This window comes from Neodiprion lecontei, chromosome 5, assembly GCF_021901455.1.
Source record: "Neodiprion lecontei isolate iyNeoLeco1 chromosome 5, iyNeoLeco1.1, whole genome shotgun sequence".
Taxonomy (NCBI): Eukaryota; Metazoa; Arthropoda; class Insecta; order Hymenoptera; family Diprionidae; genus Neodiprion; species Neodiprion lecontei.
The window spans coordinates 8,178,120-8,194,881 of record NC_060264.1 but is presented as its reverse complement, the minus strand read 5'-3'; the positions used below and the strand labels follow the sequence as shown (position 1 = coordinate 8,194,881).

The following is a 16,762-nucleotide window of genomic DNA, read 5'->3' as shown; positions in this document are numbered from 1 at the left end:
TTTAATTGTTTCTTCGGATTTTTATCAAAGAAAGGAGATGCGATTGCTACATCCATTTTACTGGCCTCACAGTGCATTATCTTTGTTATTATCTTTGCTATTATCACCCCTCATTATTCATTATTGTACTGAAAAATCCTGCCGACTGAAACATAAAATCAAATTATACAAAGATCTCAATTGTTAATTAACCAAAGATTAGCAAATAATTCAATTCGCTCAAGAATATCACTTCGTTGGCGTAAATGAGAGGGTAAGGTGTAACAAAAAAAAAAAAAATGAAATTAAACAAAAATAATTCCCCAGGTGAGGCTCGAACTCACAACCCCGGCATTGCTCACGAACACTGTCTTATAAGTACCGTGCGCTAACCAATTGCGCCACTGGGGATTGTGCGTGTTAACTATTTACCAAATGAGTTAACTCAATGACAGTGATTTGATGATAAAGACGAATGTACTTTAGGTATAAACTGAACTCATACACGCAAACTCATTTCGAACGATCCGAAATATATCGCGGCACGTGAGTCGGTAATATAACTGCGGTATATAACATGCCATGAATATCTATATATGTATCAGTCTATTCACATGAGAGGTGTGTACATAGTTATAGTAAATGTGTTCTAAAGTCTGAAATGTAAAATATGTATTAAAACTATAATACACGTGAAAAAAGTGAATAAATTCAAATAATATTCGCGCGAGTCGCGGACGTTCGATTATCGATTTGAATGTTCTTTCATAAATGATGACTAAACGGTTATTGAACCACGTATCACAATTTAAAGTATTATGAATACAGAAAGAATTTTCGGTTACAAATCATTGCACCACATTGTTTTACACCTGAGGACTTGTACTGATAATAATTGTTCACCGGTTGTTTTCATTTTTTATTTTAACTAATAATAACTGCTGGATAATATTTGGTTTATTTAATGGTAATAAATTAAATTAAATAAATGGTTTCATTTAAAATTTAAACGGCATATTGCTTTTAACATTTTAAATACTCTAAATGTAACCATCTACATTTACCCATTTAAATTATGTTTTAGAATGCATTTTTCGTTTTTTCATTTTAAACGGATCTATCGAAACATTTTTTACCCAGCAGTGGTAATAACGTTTTCGAAAAGAAATAATCAACTTGACCGAGTTACGATTACGACTATGTACCATGATTTTAATGCTAAAAAGACATGTCAACGTGTCCTATATATTGTGAATGAATCAACCATTAATAATTTCGTAATCTTCTGCGCCCTCGATGAAAGTTCAACATTGGATTGAAACGGCATCGCTGTTACCAGTATAAAGCGGAAGATCGCCCTTGTGTAAAATAAGCGATATGATATAATATTTATAACAGGACGCAGTTCTTTCATGTGTGTAAAATATATACTGGAATAAAGCAGAGAGAGAGAGAGAGAGAAAGGAAAGTGTATACCTATGTTCGAAACTCCAAACAAGGGCATAACGGCACTATATAAACTTATATTCTCGTAGCTATAATGCAGTGTCTATATGACGAAAGATTATTATAAAAATTTCGTCCGATTCCAGACTTTAAGCGACAGTCTCACCCTCCTAATCGCGCCGTTATTCGTACCTATTTAAGTGAATGAAACCGTATATTATATGCTGAAATTCAATATAGTGATAAATATCTGCACGTACTGTCAGTTACATATTCGGTGATTCAAATTTCCCATCTCGTACGTCTGGATTTTGACGATCGGAACCATCAACGAATGATAACGGTTCTCGTTCTCTCGAAGAAGGGGAAGAATTTACGACCGATGTACAGTGAAGATTGATGACCCTCGCGGCTTCGATGAAACGGCATACTAATTAATATAGTTTTGTAATACCTATAAGTAACGTTTAATCATTCGTTGTACAAAACTATTCGAACGTCACCATGCGTATCAGACGGAAAGGAATAGAATTTGGAGGTCAGTAGCATTTTTGATCGAATTTATACTTATCTGTGAACTGTATTCGTTCCTCATTGTAAAAACGCGAGATATACCAATTCCCGCAAAATTGGTCCCCTTCCTATAAACTGATTACACAGCTACAGGCATTGACAGAATAATTCCTTATAATTGTATATTATATTATATTATAATTACGCCTAGTGACGACTGTACGCGCTAGTGACATTTACAAACCTGTGGATCGTGTGGAGTACACTTTTTTACTTCTGGCCAAAAATTTGGTATGCAGAGTTCAAAGTAACGGTACATCGGATACGAACTACTTGAGTCTAAAAACGGAATGAACTTGATATTATATTACCACGGAATTGTTACAAAATAATTATTATAGGATGTTGAAAATAGAAGAGCAAAGTTAGGCTCGACCTTTTTTTTCCTCGTACAATTATCTAGTGGCAGTACTTCTCTTTTATAAACGATGCTCAGTCTAACTTTTTTTCTAATATTAAATTATGTAGTACTTGGAAATAGCCTTGAATCATCAGCAGAATTTTACATACTACAGAACAATGCAGGGTTGATTAAAACCGGATGACTCATTTTTGTATTAATTAGTAATAAACCCTCACATGTTACATTTATTATTGTTGTTATAGATTAATGATATTTTCTGATGAATTATTTTTTCGTATCAGGCGGTTTTGAGTTACCGGGGTAGCAGAATTTCACTTTGTAAATTTTTTTTTTTTTCAAACCAATGCCAAAGCATACGCAGTTTCCGCTGAAACAGAACTTTTAGAGTGCAGTGTTTTTTTTTTTTAAACTACATACAGGTCGTTCATTTACAAGACGGTGGTAAGGAATTTAACATAATTCAAATAGTTTCGTGAAAGTGAAGTTACTTCGAGGACAGAGAACTTTTCAAAAGAATATATATATATAAATATTCTTTATTATCTAACTTTGTACATCGGCATCAAAAGCAAAGTAAAATTAGTGCCAAAAAAATTATATCGAATAAGAAACAAAAACGACAGTTTGCTAAAGTTTATTTTTACAAAATAGAGAAGTCCAGAAGGTCGTGCTGAAATTAACAATTACATACATACGCGCTGCTATCAACGTTTCTCGTAAAAATATAACTGCAGGTATCTTATAGGCCCGTATTCATAGTCAGGTCTCAAGGCGGTGCTTAAGACCGTCTTGGTGAAGATCGTCTTATTCGTTCAAGACCGTCTTGAGATGCTATGTATTCATAGTCGGAAAACAAGACGGTCTTCGTCAAGAATTTGGTCTCAAGCGCTAGCTTATTTCATTCAAGACCGTCTTGACGAAGACTGAGCTTGAGACGGTCTTATTCGACGTTCGGTTATGTTCGGAATATTTCCGATGTATCCCCCAATAAGATGCTCGGATTTTATTTCTCAGCCTGTGCAAGATATTCGTATAGGCATGCAGCTCTTGAGTATTTTTATAGTTTATGAACACAACAACGTTAGCGCCACGTAGAGGAACTAAAAAACGGGAACAAATCGCGTGCAATTTTTTGTAGTGGGTGTATAGCTATAAAACGAAGAAGAAGAAAAAGAATTTTATAGTGTATGTTTATGTGTATATAATTTTTATATACACATATTTTAACCTATATCATTATGTAAATCTCTATACCGGTTATTGATAAATAAATTGTATTGATATGTTAAAAGGAATCCCGGTGCAGACTTGCAAAAAAATGCGCGTGAAAGGGACAACCTTTGATCTTCAAAGTTCAAAAGAGCAACTTTAGTTCTATTTACTGGCTGTATTTATAATGTATTGAATATTTTTACGTAGACAAATTTTCATAAGTATTATCGTAACTATAAGACTGACGCTTAGTACAATTACGTACATATCAGTATTTTCATGAGTAAGTGAGGGGTTTAAAAATAAAATGAGAACCAATGATAAGTTATGAGTAAAATATGTATTCTAATGTTAACTGTTTGTACAGATTAAATTCAATTTTATTAAATATTTGGAGTATATTCATTCTAAAATCAATTAGTCTTTACAATTAAATTAACTTGATATACATATATTTTGATTAAATGAATAACCGTTCGATTAGAGCTTCGCGTATTGCAAAACCCTCTCCAGGCTGCCAATGCGGTGCTTGAGGTGGCAATTCATCCGCTTCTTCTTCCTCGATGCGATTATCTTCCGGAAGAGCATTATCCAATGTTAGTGATAAATTGTGTAGTACGGCACAAGCTACAACAATTGTGGTAGAGCACAACAATTTGGTTCCCAAACCTCGGGATAGGCAAGGAAAACGTCGCTTCCAAACTCCAAATGTTCTTTCAACAATTTGCCTTGTTCTGCTTTGTACGTTGTTATACCTATCAAGATACCGACTTGGTTAATTCACACATGTATACTTTGTCAATTTTATGACTACTTATCGAAATCTAAAGTAATGCGATAATCTTTATCTTACCTTTGTTGAGCATCTGTAATTGGATTTGCCAGTGGAGTCAGCAGAAATGGCAAGCACGGATAGCCGGCATCTCCAACCAGGGTTCCAGTAAGTTGTCTCTCATGATACCGCATGTAAATTCGTGAATTTTGGAATATTTGACTGTCATGGTTACTTCCAGGCCATTCCGGAACCACATCCAAGAATTCCATATTGGGTCCGATAACTGCCTGTGGTATCATTTAAATTAAAAGTACCGATTTTCATAGAATAGTATTGTTTATTTGTATCCTAGATAAAATTAATTGCAACTTATGGTATTTGTAAACGGTTATCACCAACGCGACATACCTGTACATTGAGGGAAAAATATCCCTTACGATTCCTATAAACCTCCTGCAGGTCTGCAAATTTCGTATGACATAATCGAATGTGAGTGCAGTCGATAGCGCCATCAACGCCAGGTAAACCGATACCCTCCCTGCGTGCACCAAGTTGTCTGAATAGATCTCTGTTTGCGATCATAGCAGCTTCCGTACTAGGAAATTTGATAATTGCGTGAATCAATGATGCAATTTGAGCCGATACTCTGTGTATTATCCTCGATACTGTAGACTGCGATATAGTCATCAGATCTCCGTTGACGAGCTGTACAGTACAAAATGTATTAGCAATCATTTATTCCATGATCACAGGAAGCAATGAAATCACTTTATATTTTCAGTAGAATGTCAGGAATTATAATCACAATGATCCTTACTTGAAAGCTAGCGGTAGCGTAAAATCGTAGACATATTAATAATTGCATGACAGGTGGAATTGGTAGACCACGATTATTGGCACTGACTAAGGCAGCTTCAATTCTAGGTAGTATTCCGTACATAATACCATCCTTTGAAAATCGGAATCGCCGTTTGAACTCCTGCTCGGAATAAAACTCGAACGGGTTTTGACCATCTCTGATGTATCTCTTCGGAGCTCGCTGTACTTCACCCTCGTCTTCGTCATTCGGCCCAACGTTGACCATTGAACAATCATATTATTCATTTCTTCGATCTGATCGTAGAAATTAAACATATCTTGCATATTCGCCATGTCAGTAGAATTTCACTATTCACTTCACTTCACAAATTTTTCAAAGCGAATGCTCTCATAACCTCTACTTCAATTGCAAGTTTCCGTTGCTACCCTTTTACAGTAAATAATCCCGTCCCAGCTGCACTTTCCCAAACATTCCTTCACAATCTATTCCTGTTAATTTATATTGTTCGAATATAATATTTTCCAAACAATTCGTAATTATCAATTTCGTACGCATCAGAACAATTGAGTAATATTTAGGCAACAAGCATTTGCTTAAGTGCAGTCCGAACTCGACTTGATCAAGATACGTAAATAAGACTGCGTTAATTGACTATGAAACGTTGCGTGCTCAAGACCATGCTTATTTCAAATAAGACTGGACTATGCAACCTTGTAAGCACGCTTCGAATAAGACCGACTTGATGAAGACCGTCTTATTTGCCGCGTCTCAAGACCGTCTTGTTTGACGTCTATGGAACCAAACGCCATCTTAAGGCCTCGTATAAGACCGTCTTATTCGAGTCCGGTCTTAAGCACTGACTATGAATACCGGCCATAGTAATCGCGTTGAAGGACAGATTACGCGGTTGGACTTTTAGAACATTTTTAATTGCCCACTCGCATTTGCCTCGCGCTCAATTTTTGTTGCAGCGTGTGAATCCGGAGCGTGAGCAGCAGCTCATGCATGATCTCTGTTGAAAATACCACGCTTTACCGTTAGAAATGTCACTTTCGTTAGGATACTAATGAAAAGAGAGCGTTTTGTCGTATCATGTAAGGCGGCATTGAAATCCCCAAAGTTGGGTAGTGTCCTTGCCATAGATTCAAAAACGCGCGCGTCGATTTAATTTCAAAGTGCTAATAGTGCATGTGCAAAGTACATGCATCAAGTAGAAAGAATCTTTCTGCATAGTTTATACGAATAACTAACTACATAAGAATATTTTAAATATATTAGATGTATAATGTACCTGTATACATGTAGAGTGATTCATCAAAACAAAATGAACCATTTTTTTTTCAGTGTGGCTAACTCATAAAACTGTTATTTGTGACGAAAAAAGAAAATTCCCTACAAATTTGAACTTGATCGGATAAGATTTAGAGATAGCACTTTCAATTTTTCGTTTTTAAATTCAAATAACACGTCAAAAAATTCTTACCTTGACTCACCCTCGATTTCGCGTGAAAATATAAACGAAAATGATAAATATCAAGAGACCTGTTTTGTTGGCAGCAACGTTTAGTACAAAAAAGGTCTCTAGATATTTTATTCAGATTTACACATTTTGATAATTATTGTGACATGAGACTGAAGAAATATAAAAATCTTATTTTTCATCTAAGTCAATATATTTTCACGCAAAATCGACAGTGAACTAAGGTGAGCATTTTTTTACGTATTATTACAATGTAAAAACGAAAACCCGAAAACGGGACCGCTTAATCTTATCCGATCGAGCTCAAATTTACAGGGTATTTTTTCGTCGTCATAAAAGAAGAAACAGTCTTATGCGGAACCCGCATTGTAAAAAAAAAATTATTTTTTTTCGGCGAACCACTCTAATACACATATTAGGTATAAATGACCGTGACGTTGTGAGAATGTTGAATTTTCGTTTATTTACTTTCTGAGCGTTAATTGCAATATGATAATTTATTTTGCCCGTATTCAAATTACGTGCCAACTGTATATAATACCGCGATCGAAAGGACAAAGTATCAAACGAATCAAAAATAATGTCTGTCTTTAAACTGAATATCATTTGCCATCATTACATATTTATATTATGATGCGAAGAAATAAAAATAAAAATAAATGGAAAAACAAATAACGGATTGACGTAAAGATAAAAAAAAAAGTAACGTAATCTATCAGCTTGACATTTTATTTTCTCTTTCTTTCCTCATGACGGAAATCATTAAAAATACATAATATCAAAATATCTGCACACGATGTATTTGAATTATCGAAGGTTGCCTTCTTCGCAGCACGTGTGTACATTGATAATTATGCTCAATCATTGAGAGAGGTAAGTATTATATGATAAAAAAGAAAAAAACTAATCAAAAATCTGCATTAGATCATACCCATGAGTGAATTAATGATAATAATTATCAGACTTATTCATAAGACTTTTTTTTTTATTTTTTTTTTTTACCACAGGTATCAGAAGATCAATCGTCGCATAGGTAAAGAATATTACTTCCTAGATAAACAGAGTGAGAGAAAATGGTTGCACCAATTGACCTTAGAGCTAGGCAGAAGGAAGCGGAAGATCTGTATTTCAACTGTTGGACTTGAGATGGAATGAAGTTCCCGAGCTTATTCCGTTTGTTGTTAGTCCTTAAGAGTCGTCGCAGCCGAGCGGAGGTTCAGCCGTCTCCTGATGACCGCAACCGCTGTAACACGTGGTTTCGGAATTGCCTATCGTCAGGCTAAGCCGCGAAAGACCGTTTGAATTATATTTTCACCTTGAAACAGCAATGATAATATTTTCTCACGCTGATAGTTAGAATTTTCTTTCAACTATAATATAAAACTTAATGCACCGCGAGTAATAACGAACGAATGTATAAATTCCGTGCTAAAGTTCAAACGGTCAACTGAACAATTCGTATCGCGATATTTATGAATTATTTATTTACTAAACAATGAACGCATTGTTTTACAACCGGTGCGAAACTTAACCCTGCATCTTACACATTATTTATAAATCATTTGTCGTGAAAAGATTGTTTATCAAGTGACCTTTTCATTTGTCAAAAGTTTTCACGTGGTTAGTTTGAAAACGATTGTTAGCGATATTGTCTACGAGAAAAGCTGCGAAATTTAATACTGACGGCAAACACTAATTGACACTACTCACCGAGCGGTTAACCGGTTCGTACAGTGTGCGCAAATAAAATATTGTCAAATTATAAACAGTCAAAACCATACCGAGCATGTATCATTCTAAAACAACATAGTTGCGTTGAAAATTCATGTGTTTAAATCGAAGACGATCTATCTATAAGAGAAAAAAGACACATAACTAGATTGAAGAAAAAAAAATTTCAACAATTGCGCGGGAAACGAGACTGTCGAAAATTCCTGGTAAAATTTAATTAACGAAATAATAGTGACAAGCAAGTTTTGAAAAATGTTTGAAAGTGGGAAGTTATTTTTCTTAGCCTCTTTATTTATGCTCAATCACGGTGACACAATCGGGTCTAATCAATATGTACCTGAAATACCGCAATACGCGGAAAATTTAGTACCAGACGCTGGCGTGCCAAATTTCCCTGTCATTCGTTTGAATTTGGGATATGTAAGAGGTCAATGGTTGACCTCTGCACGCGGTAAAAGATTCGCGGCGTACAAAGGAATACCTTACGCGCAATCGCCGCTGGGAAACCTCCGTTTCGAAGTAATTGTTGTTTTCATTCCCGGCACGATATCACTTCTGTTGATAATTATAACGTAAATGAAACGTGAAAATTCTCAATTTCAGCCACCGCAAGATAAGAAGCCTTGGCAAGGTATTCGGAACGCTTTTAACCACGGACCTCAATGCCCTCAACTACTATATCTGGTGAACAAAATTGTTGGCAACGAGGACTGTCTCTATATGAATCTTTACGTACCTCAGGTGAGTTGTAAAGACTGCATCGTGATTTCATTTCACTCGATTAACTGATATTTTTCATCTTATCACGTTTACATTTGTGTCCGGTTATGTTGGTACGCGGATAGTATATATGTGTCTATAAACTGGTGCGCGTCTATGGCTAAGAGTAAAAAGGTAAAAACCTGCTGTTATTTTCAATTTGTGGGATTTTTTCGATGATTGCGGCTTTTTTTGAAATCTGAAGAACATGTGGTTTACGCCCTTTTAGTTCTTAGCTCACGATACAATTCCCGTTATTGCACTGACAATTATACCGTTCGTCGATTATATGGATGTCTGATTCGATAATATAATCATCAATAATTGATACCGATAAGGAATCCAATTGTTTAAACTGAATGATAATATCGAGGAATAAAAATATAATAAACTCGATAATCCAAGATTAATGATCAACGTTTTATAAGGTGGATAATGACATTGACCTGTAAGTCCAGAATCAATGTTGAGCGTAAAAGAAAAGTGACATTTTACCTTGAAAGCGTTCAGTTCAAGTTGAAAATCTTTCGAGGAATCGATTTATATATACGACGACTTAACGGGTCGTTAACTTGTGTCGATAATTTTTTCAATAATTGATTATAAAATATTATGATCTATGTTATTTCAGTTGAGGCGTCCAAATGTGTTTATACCAGTGCTGTGCCGTGAATACGTGTAAAGTTTGAACGATTAGCTTTCCAATGAGATTTGATTATGGAAATTATTGTATATGTTAATAAGTGTTGCGTCAGTTTTCCCATGTTTAAAGAGTGTACAGCATCGCGTCGCCTTGATAGTATCAGTAATTTGAAAAGTAAATATAAAAATTATTGTAAACAAAAGTATTCTGTCAGGAAAGGATCAATTTTTTTACCTCTCTCTCTCTCTCACACTCTTAAACATTTCAAACGTTGTTCACTCAAAATCGATTACGAATTAATTTATAATTACGACGAGTGCGGTAATACAACGTTGGGCTCAAAGTACCAAATCATTTCAATGATTTATACACTGCGGAAACTCTGCAGTTACACATGCGTGTAATCAATTACAATATTACAGTGACGGTTGTCTTCAACAAAATATTAACTTATCAGATTTCTCTTGGCGTATAGCTTATAGTATATTTATATTGAAAAGCATGGAAAAACTTATGTGTTATGGCACACTCCTCATCGCCCACTCAGAACATAAAAATATTTGTCAAAACTTGAAACTTAAACACAACGGTCAACTTATATGCCTTTGTAATTTGTTTGCTTTCGTCGTTCATACGCGCTCACGCATATTCAATGTCAACTGACCGTAGAGGCTTGACTAACAGTATATTTCATCTAACCGTAGGTATGCGGGGATAATCAATCACGTTCTCTTCAAACACTATTCTGCAATTTCTATTAAGAAATTCAGTACATAACAAGACCTGAGAGTCTGCTTAAGATTTCTTCAAACCATCTCGTTATACGTACATATAGTTGCATTTACAAAAGATGCCACTCCTCGATACGCGTACTATTTATCTCAGTATAAAGTACATGCAATTTATGTATATAATACACCCGAAACGAATAACAATGAGATTGAGTATAACCGTGCAATGTCAGGATTGTCTCATCTTTTTAAAAATTAAAAAAAAAAAAAAATATCCTACCGTCTTCCAGGCGAACGGAAGCCGCGAGCCAAGAAGCTCCAACGACGAACTCCTGCCGGTGATATTCTTCATCCATGGTGGGGCTTGGGTTATCGGTGCCGGGGACATGGACGACTACCTCTATGGTCCGGACAGAATAATGGATGAGGACGTAATCGTTGTGACGATAAATTACCGACTCGGAGCCTTGGGATTTCTGTACCTTCAGGACATGATTCCGGGGAACATGGGAATGAAGGACCAGTCGATGGCGCTCAAACTGATACAAAAAAACGCAAGGTCCTTTGGCGGGGATCCGAACCGGATCGTTATCATGGGAGAAAGCGCTGGTGGTGCTTCCGCCGAATTTCATACACTGAATCCAGAATCGAGGAAAATCATGTTCGGCGCAATTGCTCAGAGTGGTTCGGCCCTCGCTCCTTGGGCCTGGACGAGACCCGATGTCCTGAATATCAGGACCCGCCGTTTGGCCAGACTTTTGAGATGTCCAACCAAAGGGCAGCCCGGCGATCTTCTTGAATGTCTCAAGAGAGCCCATCCCGCAGAAATCGTTCGCTATCAGATTTTCACCGATTGGGTGAGTCCCGCACCTTTCTATAATTATAATTGGATTAATAGCCTTAACATCACATCATCAAGAACAGGTTGCTCTCAAGTGCTGGTAATGTGCAGTGAAAAATTATGCGTAAACCGGTTTCTCAATCTTGACCGTGAAGAGTTCGCTGGCTCGTCTCTGGCCGGCGAGATGAAGTTGTTCACATTTCAATCATTATTTATATACGATCTTAGTATGTTCCATTCCAATCAATGACTTTGTACAGTTTGCATTATGCATTACGGGCTTATTTCAACATCAACCACCACCGATTATTTCAGTCAATTCTACAAATTCCCATCGGAATCTCTTTCACGCCAACCGCTGAACCGAGGGAAACGCCAAATAAATTTCTCGATGACTGTCCGAGGAACCTTTTGATTCGACTTCAAGACTCCCGTCCGAAGATACCCTATTTGACAGGTTACAACACTGTAGAGGGTCAATTTTTCACAAAAATAGGTGGTACGGAACTTGATATCGTACAAAGATGGTTCTTGCGATATTTTACATCTCCCGGAGTTTATTAAAACAGGTTTCAAATTTTACAGTTGGCCTCATCGATTCTGTCCTACAATCAACTGTCAGAAGACTTGCGGGACTTCCTAGAGAACCGACGACCGTCGCGTATTTAAAAACAAAACCTATCCTCAAACAGCCGACGCCGAAAATTGTCGACAGCGTTATAGGTGAATGGCAGTTCAAAAGTCCGATCATAGACTCGGCTCGACATCATTATTCGGGTGGATCCAACGTCTTCCTTTACCATTTCTCGTATACCGGGAGGAATAACTTCGTAAGACTCTTCTGGGACAACAGCCAACGTGAGAAATTGGTCATTTACATCATACGGTTTACTTCAATAGCTATTTTCGTATCAAGGGCGTAAAGTGTTATGCCCGTGATGCGAACAATATTTTTCGTCCTACGTAGGCGTAAAACGGGATTTATCCGTTTTATTGTGACTAATTGTGACGAAAAAGTCTTTTTCACAAGTCAAACGGAAAAGTAGGCGATTTTGGCCACCTGCTGAAAATGAACAAAACACGCTATTTTTCAATGAATTACGCGTGCGTTGGGAAATATGTAGCAAACCATTTTTCCACTAATAGGCGAAAACTGTTTTTTTTCCACCTGTGGAAAAATATTTCGTCACTAGCGGAGAAATGGTTCGCTATTTGTTAATTTTCAGCAGGTGGCCAAAATTGCCTAATTTTACATTTCTATCGTGAAACGTATCGCGTGCAACTCATAGGCAACGACGATTTTGATTTCATATGATATACGCACTCGTCGTCCCCTGGAAAATATTCCGTTACACGAAGATAGATACCTACGGAAACTGTGCCAAAAACAGTATTGAAATCAGAGACAGAATCAGTATTCTCTCAGTTTCTTTACGATTTTTGGCACACTTTCTGTACGTTTCTATCCGCGACTAACGAAACTTTTAGTAGAATCGGCTCGCGCGGCTAACTTCATACTCACTGAGGAATCGTCACTTTTGCCCGCTTGTCGCACAATAGGTATATTATTTCCCCGTGCTTACGTCTGTTTGTTTTATTTGGATTTTATTCTCTTCTCACACCACAAGATTATCTCCAATGACTGAAACCACGGCGGATTAATATGTATGCTAATTAAACGTTTTGGCAAACCCTTATTGCCGCCCATAATTTATGACATTAATACCGTAAGCACGAGCTATTTCACTCGTAAGATTATCAACTTTAAGCAGTGAACGTGACGTTTAGACCCACAAAATTCAGCTAATGAGCTAAATTTCTCATACTGCAGAAACAAGTTAAGAAGATAAATGAGCTGGCTTTAATATAAAGTATTTGACTAAACTGTTCACATTCATTCGTCAAATATAACCACATTCGACCAAGTTCTTGAAATGAATTAAGATGGAACGTTCACTTTACCGACTGAGTTTTGATATTGACCCAAAAAATTACCGTTTTCCCAAAATAATAACTCAGGACTACCAATATCGGTTCCCTTGAACTAAATATTACACAAGCGTTAACTTGAGGCCATATACCTCTATAATCCGTATATTCACGACTGATTCTAACACGGTTCTTACAACACGTTTTCAGCGCCAACGCACATGGACGAACTGACTTATTTGTTCAAGGGACGTGGATTGTTCGGGAAACTCCCGATACTGGAGAACGCGTCACCGGAAGCGGCGGTTTCCCAGCGTTTGTTACGAATGTGGACTAACTTTGCTAAAACTGGGTAATTGTCAAGGTCGTTCTGCGGTGTGACACAGATCTTAACATTCATTCGGCGAGTCGACGATCGCAGAATAAATGATTCAATCATTTTCACAGTAACCCAACACCGAGGAACAGCTCCGGAGTCGATATTTACTGGCCTTCGAGGCCGTCTCAGCTGCTTCTTATCGGGACAGAATTGAAGGTACGCGATTCTCCGCTTCAAACTAGTTGGAGCAGTTTTATCGACCAGCAATGCTTTCTGTAGGTCTCAAACTTGTCAGTGAATAATATTTATTACAAAAAACTGTGAATTATACGCTTTGATAAATAATATTTAATAAATAAGCTACGGTTACGCGACACGGATGTCGTCGGTAATTACAATTATACGTGTGCGTGTGTGTGTGTGTGTGCGTAGTGAATTATTTACGATATCCTCTAAATAAGGTTGTCAAGATCTTGCCCAATGTAAATACTTAGCCAGGTGTACCTAAATCCTCAAGTACTCTTATATCAATAAGTTATTTAAAATTATTAGGTAAATAATTCCGGAAAAAAACGGTTACGAATCCGACTGTGTTAAATGATCCTAAATACTACGATATAATTTATTTAAAATTTTATAATGCAAATATATATACCTTATAGATATACTAAATTTACAATATTTATATTCGTTGTCAAGATAATACAATACGATTGTCATAATAACCAATACAGTTATGAACTACGATGCGATGCCAAATTTAATTTAAAAATATTCAACGACTTACGTACGCGTTATGTTTCACTGTCATGTGTATATACATACTTGAACGTATGTGTTACCCCTAAGAGTGTAAACGAAAATACATTGCAAATAAATAACATAACATCTTAATTATTTCGCCTGACCATTTAGTGGTACGTATACGATGACCAGTCGGTTTGTATCAATGCCTGAATTGCAACCTTGATCGCTTCGCATTATTTATTGCTGTCACGCACGTATAATATACACAATATAGCAATGAGCAAGGCCTTTACGTATTGCACAGCAGCTTATTAATTTACTGGACGTTTGACCACCTGCAAGGGCTAACGACCGAACTGATACCAACCTTGAAATTCATACAGAATGATGCAGAACTGTTCAACTCCTTGCAATTTAGTCGGCAATCACTGAATCGTACGATCGCCAACTGACCTCATCGATGTTCCTGCAAGGTCGCGACGCGTTGTTTCTACTTCAGATACGTTGAATTTGAGACAGCGGCGAATAGCAGATTGCCAAAATGAACCCATTCGCGTTTTTTTTTACACTACAGTTTACACAATTTTGATTTTATTTTTTTACAAGAGATGTAATGCATAATAAATAATTGTCAGGTACGCGAAGTAGGGGTCAAATTATCTGACTTATCTGAAAAATTCAAATTAAAAAAAAAAAAGGCTAAAGACTCAATTTCTGAAACATGTCCAAACCATGTCAATATCGTCCAAAAAGTATTTTTTTTTTTTTTACTGAAATAAAGGCATTTTGAGTTAATATTTTCATTTTTAACTGAACGGGTTAAAGTAACATTGATCAAGGTGATCCGGTTAATCCGATATGATTGTACTGTGGAGTTATAAATATTATGTGTAATATCTACAGGCAAAAGGATAGGCGATTCAATTTCTTCTATCCCGTTTTTTCATCTCCCGTTCTCCGACGTGAGCAGGCCGAAGGAATGCATAAATTTCTGCAATCTATCTGATTAGCATATAACACAATATGTGTGTTTTTTATACTCACAAAACCATGAAGGGTGTGAATTAAGAGGATTTTGCATTATGAAAACCTTGATTTATGCATCTACACACTCTTACAATTCATCGCTACCTGGCGTATCTCGTTTCGCTGGATATATCAGCGTCAATTTATTCGAATAGGTTTATCGATTACGGTATGAAAAATTGTCAGAATACTTAACAAGCCCAAAGGGCATTGCGAAGGAAGCTTTAAGACCAGAAGTCTGTTCAAAACATTTTTATAATATTTTTCAAAATTGCTATCTTAGAGTTATTTTACAGTGCATAAAAAAAAAAAAAAAAAAAACGGATAAAAAGAACAAAGAAAATTCCCTGACACCCTTTTGAAAACGAAGCGAGTGGCCAACTTGAAGGGATATAATTTTCCTGCAGCGTATGAGCGTAACTGATCAGTGAGTTCGTAAACTCGATGTGGAATTTTCACGCGTGCACACATAAATAGATATTTTTTTTCACTTTTTCAAAAGAAAATGAAGAAAAAAATTATTACAATATGATTTGTTTCCAATTAATTCGTCGACCGCAAGCGAGGAAATCGAATTATGAATTTGCTAAAGGGTGTGAAGGTCACCATGCCAAACCACTTGTCTGCAAATTGCGTTGGCACTTGAAACATTCACCGCCGAAATCCATTAGGTGTATGATTAAGTTTGCTTCCGGTTACGTGTAAATATACATAGATATTTATAAACGCGAGGTGTACGTTACAAGTTTTTACAGCCCATGCAACCGGAGGTGCGAAATTTGTGTTAATTATACCAACTGGTTAATCTTCTCCTTGATTAATTGATGAGCAAGATGTCTTACAATATTTAAGAAGCGGCCTCCGCAGGCTATCAATTATAAGACGTAATAATTTGGACGCTGATCGTAGTTACTTTCGATGCATACAACAACTATTTCGGGGTCACAGGTATTCGCTGTTTTCTTTTCGAAAAATTATTCGAGCCTCGCAAGAAATCGGGGACAAGGAAAATGCGTCAATTGAGGGTCAGAGGGAGCGTCAAGTGATGTTTGGATTACGTCAATTCATAAATTACACGGAACATTTGTAATGTGCTGTTTGAACACGGTGTAAAAAAAATAAATACGAACCGTTGCCTTATACCTTTGGAGTACCCGCATAAGGTACGATATACCTATAATAATAAGGAATTTTAATAATACGAATACGCACCAATGCACCACGTGTAAGTGAAAAGTTCGAACGTTTTTTTTTATCGGTACCTAAGACCGTCTTACGAGTGAATTGATGAGTAATTTTTTCGCATTAATCAAGTTGAGTACAAAATTCACGTTTTTATCATATGTTTCTGTAATAAACCGATTGTCTATTATTATTGTTACTATTA

At 36.4% G+C, this 16,762-nt stretch overlaps 2 protein-coding genes, 1 long non-coding RNA gene and 1 other non-coding gene across 4 annotated transcripts; 2 read left to right on the top strand and 2 right to left on the bottom strand.

Moving 5' to 3' along the window:
- Positions 1-298: 298 nt before the first annotated feature.
- On the bottom strand, positions 299-390 carry Trnai-uau. The gene is given in 2 exon segments: positions 299-334; positions 353-390. It is a non-coding gene; the product is annotated as a tRNA-Ile (tRNA).
- A 2,720-nt stretch (positions 391-3,110) lies between these two features.
- LOC124294561 lies at positions 3,111-3,898 on the top strand. The gene is made up of 2 exons (XR_006904449.1): positions 3,111-3,547; positions 3,655-3,898. It is a non-coding gene; the product is annotated as an uncharacterized LOC124294561 (long non-coding RNA).
- A 1-nt stretch (position 3,899) lies between these two features.
- Positions 3,900-6,030, bottom strand: LOC124294560 (putative nuclease HARBI1). Its single transcript, XM_046740318.1, has 4 exons — positions 5,167-6,030; positions 4,758-5,054; positions 4,428-4,636; positions 3,900-4,329 (listed from the first exon to the last, which is right to left on the bottom strand). Exons 1-4 carry the CDS (start codon positions 5,431-5,433, stop codon positions 4,035-4,037), a joined length of 1,068 nt encoding a protein of 355 aa, XP_046596274.1. The 5' UTR covers positions 5,434-6,030; the 3' UTR covers positions 3,900-4,034.
- A 1,770-nt stretch (positions 6,031-7,800) lies between these two features.
- Positions 7,801-14,484, top strand: LOC107225118 (juvenile hormone esterase). Its single transcript, XM_015665459.2, has 7 exons — positions 7,801-8,899; positions 8,984-9,121; positions 10,804-11,370; positions 11,670-11,853; positions 11,940-12,212; positions 13,494-13,635; positions 13,731-14,484. The coding sequence occupies exons 1-7, from the start codon at positions 8,633-8,635 to the stop codon at positions 13,879-13,881; spliced, it is 1,722 nt and encodes a 573-aa protein (XP_015520945.2). The 5' UTR covers positions 7,801-8,632; the 3' UTR covers positions 13,882-14,484.
- The last annotated feature ends 2,278 nt before the right edge of the window (positions 14,485-16,762 follow it).

What these genes read in the sequence shown, in the direction of transcription:
- LOC107225118 (XM_015665459.2), top strand. Translation starts at nt 8,633, where the DNA reads ATGTTTGAAAGTGGGAAGTTATTTTTCTTAGCCTCTTTATTTATGCTC. An exon ending in ATCAGATTTTCACCGATTGG is followed by an intron (nt 11,371 to 11,669) that starts GTGAGTCCCGCA and finishes CGATTATTTCAG; the next exon opens with TCAATTCTACAAATTCCCAT. An exon ending in CTTCTGGGACAACAGCCAAC is followed by an intron (nt 12,213 to 13,493) that starts GTGAGAAATTGG and finishes ACACGTTTTCAG; the next exon opens with CGCCAACGCACATGGACGAA.
- LOC124294560 (XM_046740318.1), bottom strand. Translation starts at nt 5,433, where the DNA reads ATGGTCAACGTTGGGCCGAATGACGAAGACGAGGGTGAAGTACAGCGA. An exon ending in ACGCTACCGCTAGCTTTCAA is followed by an intron (nt 5,055 to 5,166) that starts GTAAGGATCATT and finishes TGTACTGTACAG; the next exon opens with CTCGTCAACGGAGATCTGAT. An exon ending in ATTACAGATGCTCAACAAAG is followed by an intron (nt 4,330 to 4,427) that starts GTAAGATAAAGA and finishes GTATCTTGATAG; the next exon opens with GTATAACAACGTACAAAGCA.